At 37.2% G+C, this 7,001-nt stretch overlaps 1 protein-coding gene and 1 long non-coding RNA gene across 6 annotated transcripts in view; one reads left to right on the forward strand and one right to left on the reverse strand.

The window, feature by feature from the left end:
- Positions 1-7,001, forward strand: part of LOC106868871 (uncharacterized) — a 17,243-nt gene that overhangs the window by 3,647 nt on the left and 6,595 nt on the right. The window lies entirely within an intron of this gene.
- LOC106868872 (uncharacterized protein DDB_G0290685-like) overlaps positions 1,624-7,001 on the reverse strand; it is a 53,728-nt gene continuing 48,350 nt past the window's right edge. For all 5 annotated transcript variants that reach the window (XM_052970453.1, XM_052970451.1, XM_052970455.1 and 2 more), the window contains one exon: positions 1,624-6,043. In XM_052970453.1, the coding sequence (XP_052826413.1) occupies positions 2,160-6,043 (3,884 nt within the window). In that variant the 3' untranslated portion in view covers positions 1,624-2,159. The remainder of the gene's footprint in view (positions 6,044-7,001) is intronic.

Raw genomic sequence — 7,001 nt, forward strand, 5'->3', positions numbered from 1 at the left:
ATATATATATATATATATATATATATATATATATATATACTACGATCGATCTAATTCACTCACAAGGTTTTGGTCGGCTCGGGGCTATTGTAGAAAACACGTGCCAAGGTGTCACAGAGTGGGACTGAACTCGGAACCACACTGAGACGTCATATATACATATATATATAGACAATAGGCAAGAGTTAGAGATGCTCAGTATAGAAAACAGATAGTCGTACTCAAACGAATTTGAACTTGGACTCCGAATTCCTTATCCAGGTCTATGTCCTTGGCATCAAGAGTGGCTATAAGAGAAATCCAAGGCGAGCTGATATGGAGGAAGTGATGCAGATAAACACAATTAGGCTTGATACATGCGCGCGCACACACACGCATATGCACACACATATCTACATGTATTCAGAATTATAAACACACACACACGATTATATTTTTATAGACCATAAAAGATACAAAACACTCAACAGCTGTTTCAGGAAGCTCAGATTTACGTAATGATCGCAATGTTAATAATTTGCAGATGGAATGTGCAGAAGGTCTTGGGTATGCAACTATTAAACAATGACATAGAAATATTACAATAAATCCGGTTTCCTTCAAGAGAAATTTGGCAAAAATAGGCTGTGACATTACACGCGCGCGCACATATACACATTACACACACAGAGACACAGACACACACGCATATGTACTCACACATACGCGTATACACACGAACATACATCAAACACACACATATACTAATTAAGGTGATTTACTTCATACTACGGGCACAAGCATGGATATTCAATTCTGAATCATCATGATTAACATCATCATCATCATCATCATCATCATCATCCCTCCCCCATCATCACCACTGCGAAGTGACAGGATAGCTACTGCGCCGGGGAAAATGCTTAGAGGCATTTCTTCCGACTTTACGTCCACTTCGTCTTCTATTCTTTCGAGAACGATGGTACAAGTACTAGTTGGACATTAGGGTGTAAGTAAGTGACTTGTCACCTTCCCCGAAATTACTAGCCTTTTGTCAAAATTTGAAATCAACACTTGGTTACTACAGCCTGTGATGTTGGCTTTGCCGTTCAAATTTTTGGTACCGACAAAATAAAATGCAAGCCAAATATTCTTTTCTACTGTAGGCACGAGGCCCGAAATTTTGTGGGAGAGGACTAGGCGATTAGATCGACCCCAGTACAAAACTGGTACTTAATTTATCGACCCCGAAAGGATAAAATGCAAAGTCAACCTCAGCGGAATTTGAACTCAGAACGTATATAGCCAGAACAAATACCGCAGGTTTTTTTTTTCGGACGCTCTAACGATTCTACTAATACATCAGTTAATAATAACTTCTGACTTGGGTACCAGACTGCTAGCTGCATCGGGAAAGTTGCTGTCGAGTGACTTAAACTACTACAGTATTTGTACCAATTCATAGACACCGTAAGAGTGTCGACAGAAGAATATCTTCAACTGGATTTCGAATCATAACGTATAAGTTATTTGGAACGACTCTCTAACATTTCTGTCTCTCTACCACCCTTCTGCTATTTAACCACCTAGAGTCACTACGAACAACAATATAAAAAAAAGAAGAAGAAGAAGAACAACAACCAATAAATTAACATTTTTTTTAAAAACAGGAAATAACAGGTCAATTATTCATAACGTATGGCAAGACACTTTCATTGAAAATCAGTTTTGAAGCTGACATATTTTCTACTGGATTTTGTATTACGTCATATTTGAGTTAAGTCATACATGAAAGTATTGGACGTCATCTTCTCTTGTCCATCATAATCGCGTTTCCCTTTTCTTTCATTCTCTTTGGGAACTTTACTATTTCTGACCAATACAATGTTTCTAAATTAGTCTATGGATGGATAAGGCAAGGATTTCACAAAATTTATCACCAATGTTTTTATATTTATGAATCAACATATTCTTTTTCATTTTTTTAATGTATTCAATGTTGTTGTGAAAATTACAAATGACCGCATAAGGAAATGTTTTCTCACGTAAAAATACATGTTCAAGTATTTTGGTTCTACTCCGAATATACAAATTCCGTTCTTTTATTTTTCAACTTTTACGATTCCCAGCAAAATGATGATAATATCTTGATATAGTGTCAGTAACTCACTCCTTCTTCCTCAGCCAATATTTTTATCATCACTACTAGACCCTCCATTCTCTACTGCATTATTGACATCATTAACCTCTTTAGTGTTCTGCTTAACTTCCTCCGCGCTGACGTTAGTTTCGCCGTCTCCATTATTTCTCTCTGTAATTATCGGTGGGACAAGGTTAACGTCCTCATCCTTTGTAGTACTGTTCGTATTCTCTGCTGGTTTATCATTATCACTCTTGTGCTCAGTATTACTCTCTGCCCCTCGTTTGTCAACATACGCACCATCACTATCTACATTATGACTGTCTGTAACTTTCATTACACCATTGTTCACATTTTCATCTCCAGGAGTAGTTTTTGTAACCTCTGAAGCAAAAAGGCTAGTGTCACCATCAACAGGATTACTCTCTGTAACTTCTGATGTAGCATTGGTATCCTCTTCATCGACAGTAACTCCGAGTTCAGTCTTGTTGACAGTATTGTCAGTAGTAACACTACCTATAATTCCTACTGAAGCAGTGTTAATGCTATCGTTATCAGCAGCCTTTCCTGTAACATCCGATTCACCATTGCTAACATTATCTTCAGTAGCATTCTTCTCTATGACTGCATCTATGTTAACATCACCAACTAATGTAGTACTTCCTGTAACTTTATTAACATCTCCATCTTCATCAATACTCATGGAAACTTCCCGTGAGACATTATTGCCACCACCATCTCTACTGTCACGCCTTTTTACTGTGTTATCATCAGTATTTGCAGCAGTAGTCTCTGCAGCATTTACAGTACTTCCGTTAGCCTCACCATGTTCGGTTGCACTCTGTGGCGGAGTTGGACTACCGTTACTATACATGCCATCTTTAATCGCACTCTCTGAGTCTGTTCTTGTATTCTGCACATCTCCGTCGTTACTCAGTTTAACTTCTACACTGCCACCAACGTCAGGTTCCGTAGAACCGTCCTCTGCGACATTTACACCATCATTCGTTTCATTATAGTCTCTAGTTAAACTAATAGTTTCTCTACTTCTCTCAATAACATCACCCCCTTTACCATTGCCATCATCAACAGCATCACCATCCCTTCTGTTACCATCACCATCCCTTCTGTTACCATCACCATCCCTTCTGTTACCATCACCATCCCTTCTGTTACCATCACCAGCCCTTCTGTTACCATCACCATCTCCATCTCCATAACCATCCTTATTATCATTATTATCACGCTCTTCTACACAAGAAGAGCTATGTTGGTCTTTAGTTTTGCTATCTGCAGCAACGAAGCCTTCACAGTCAGAGGTCATGTTATCAAGCTCAGTTTTCTTGGTCCCAGTAACGTTTTTCTCGCGAGGGGATGTTTCATTTTCATTTATGTTCTGAATATTGTCTTCTGTATCAGCGATTCTCAAAATGTCATTGCTATTATCAAGCACGTCAGGAGTTCCAGATTTATCTCGAGCAGAATCAGATAAAACTTCGATTCCGCCAACATTCTCGTTCTGAAAGTTCTCATTTTTACTATATGTAACATCATCGTTTTCGGTATTTTCCACAACTGCGTTTAAAATGTTATCACTTTCATCCATTTTGCTATTTTCATCAGATTTTCTGTCGTTATTTTCGACGAAACTCGTCATCGCTGGCAAATTATCTTCAAGTCTGTTTCCATTGATAACAGAACGGTTCAACGTTCCATCTCTATCATCTGTAAAGTTATCAACACTTTCTCCATTAGAAATATTTTTCTGTTCTTTAGACTGGTTATTTTGACCATTATTTGCATTTATTAATGTGTTGTCATCATGGCCAGCCTCAGCTTGTGTGCTATCCACGCTTTCTTTAAAGTTGTTAGGGATATTGACAGCAGAAATATCACTGGTCTCTTTATTGCTGTCAGTAATAAGGTTTTGGGGTGCATTATTTGGTATTTCATTAGAGGAGTCTTCATTATATTCATCATTTCTCGTGTTTCTGGAATCATCATTAAAGTTCTTTTCTTTGTCATTTGTTTCATTTTCTACTCCATCTTCACTGTTAAAGTGAGATGGGACATCATTTCCTTCAAGGGAATCTCGTCTTGCCTTGTTTGAATTCACTTTACTACGGACTAAGCTTACACTGTCAGGTGTGACGTCTCCCAAATCATTGGAGCGTTGAATATCACCTGCTACAGCAGTATTAATATTATCATCTCCAATAACAATCTTAGTGTCTTCAGATATATCAGTGACTAAATCTCTATCAGTTTGGTGGGAAATATTCCCGTCATCAACGACTTTCGTATCGACCCCTTCATCAACTACAGCATTTGTGTAATTATTTATAGTGTCAGTATCGCTGACAGCATTATCATCTGAATGTTTAGATGCATTATTATCAATATTTACATCTCTAGAAACATTTGAATCACTGTCGATAACTTCAGCTGCTGTACATGTCTCTTCTGCATTAGTTATCACATTCTCACTCCTAGAATCCTTTACAATTATCTTATCGGGTAAATTGTCGTCCGAACGTCCATTTTCATTATCAGTTTTTGCAGCATAAGTTACATCAATGTCATCTGTGAGATTTTCAGCTGTGAGTTCCATTTCATTTTTATCAGTATCACCACCTGCATCCTTGGTTTTTGTCTCTTTGTCTCTTTCCTGAACATCATTGATATCTTCCTTTTGGTAAGCAGCAAGGCTATTCACATCATCATCATCATCATCTACGGAAGTGTTATGGAGTGATGGAGAATTATTATCCAAAGTCTCACCGTTTTGTGTATCAGTTTCTGTATACTTCTTAGGAGTATTTCCATCTAATATGGAATCAGATTTCCTCTCTACAGAGTCAGGTTCATTGTCATCTCTTGGCAGAAGTTGTTCCTGTTCCTTCTCTTGATGAATATTGATATTTTCATTGGACTCTCTGGTTTTTAGCTTTGGAGTTTGCTTTAAGTCCACAGTAGATGATTCTGAGACGTCATCTACATTTTCATTAGATTTTTGCGGACTAAATCTATCATTATTGTGCGTAGCATTAACATTGTCTCGAGGTGTTTCAGATTTCATATCTTCGTTGTCAGATGTATGCTTTTCTTCTTCACTCGTTTTAACATTCTCTTGGTCTGTTTTATTTACGTCAGCTGAAGTAGTATCTATATTTGGGTCATTTGTAACCTCTGATTTACTTTCCTCCTTTTTAGTTTTATTTGAAAAATTGTCGGCATTTCCAGTATCATCCTTGCTCTCAGCGTTTCTCTCATTTACAGAAACTTCTTGACTTTGTTTATTTACATTTACATCAACTGGTGAATGTCTTACCGTAGAATCGTTATTTTTCTCTTCATTACTATTGGAATGATTATCAACGGTTTCTTCATTGTTTATATCGTTCTGACCAGTTTGACTATTTTTCATATCTGGATCAACGTCATCGTTTTGTTTAGAATATTCGGGTAACTGGGAATCAACAACAGCCTTGCTACTTTGTCTTAGAACTTCAGAATTTTTATTCGATTTCTTTTTTAATTTTTCCTTCCTTTTAGCCTGTTTGATATTTTCATGTGTGTTTACATCTTTTTTCCCTGCGGTTTTATCTTTCACATTTACTTTCGAATCATCTCTCGATTGATGTTTTTCTTCTTCAACATCTACAGTGACCGTCAAATTTGTAGAATTTGTTTCATCTTTGGCTGTTCGTTTACGACTTTTATTCTTGTAAGTGTTTCGTTCAGAAATCCCACGTGGGAAGTCTGTTCTGTTACTAGTTTTTTCTACAGATTGGTTGGAATTGGAAATATTATCTTCTCCCTTTCCTGTCGTTTGACCCGCCATCTCTTCTTTTTCTGATGCTTGTTCCTTTTCAGTCTGACTTTTCTCTCTGTCAAAGTTTCCGCGACCTTTCCGACGTCTCCCTGAAAAAACAAACCAATAGACTTTCGTCTAATAAATGAACAATCAATTATCACATGAATACACATACATAATTATACATAACTCAAGCGTTCATTTAAATATATAACCATTTATTCGTTTATGCATCTGTCTCATGAATTCCCTCCTCTCTAAATTAATGCACTTTCATAAATTCTCTCATACGCATTCCACACACGGACACTCCACGTACATAAGCACACAAGGTTGTCAGAGGCGTTGGACAACATGCTTTGCGTTATTTCTTTTCACTTTACGTTTTATCGAGGTCAGTTTTGCCTTTCAGCCTTTCTGCATCTATAAAATAAAATACTTGGATTAGTGAAACTGTTAGAATTCCGGACAAATTGCCTTGTGGTATTTGTTCCGACTGTGAGTTCTGATTATTTTGGGTGGTAGACTAAATCCATCACCGACTAGTTGAACATCACCATCTGGTCCTTGAGTGCCTTTCGCGGTTTTCAATCAGCTCCAAGCATTTGAGTCAGGTCTTTGATTTAAGGATGAGTGCGTCTTGCATGTCTCGTGAGTGGAGGCATTGAAAGATAACCAAAGGGATATAGACAGTTTCTCTCGGTAACTAAATTATACATGTATATACACTCTGACGATCAAATTCTGGCGGGAATGCCCATATAAGCATGAGCAGCAATCCAATATAGGCAGAAACCCAAACCGCTCTACATTCGGAGAACAAGGCGGAGATAGCCTGTAAACATTCATAAAGGTAACTATTGCTCCAAACGAGCAATAAGGGTTTGATTCGTAGATACGAGTAAACCTTAACGAAAAAGATTAAATTAGAACGTAGTCTTGTTTTCAATGCAACATCTCAAAAAGAAAAGCAGTTCTCCATATGTTCATATGTGTAAATATACATACATATACACACATATACACACGTGCACACAAACATATATATATATATATATATATATA

Source organism: Octopus bimaculoides, chromosome 9, assembly GCF_001194135.2.
Source record: "Octopus bimaculoides isolate UCB-OBI-ISO-001 chromosome 9, ASM119413v2, whole genome shotgun sequence".
In the NCBI taxonomy this organism is placed as follows: Eukaryota; Metazoa; Mollusca; class Cephalopoda; order Octopoda; family Octopodidae; genus Octopus; species Octopus bimaculoides.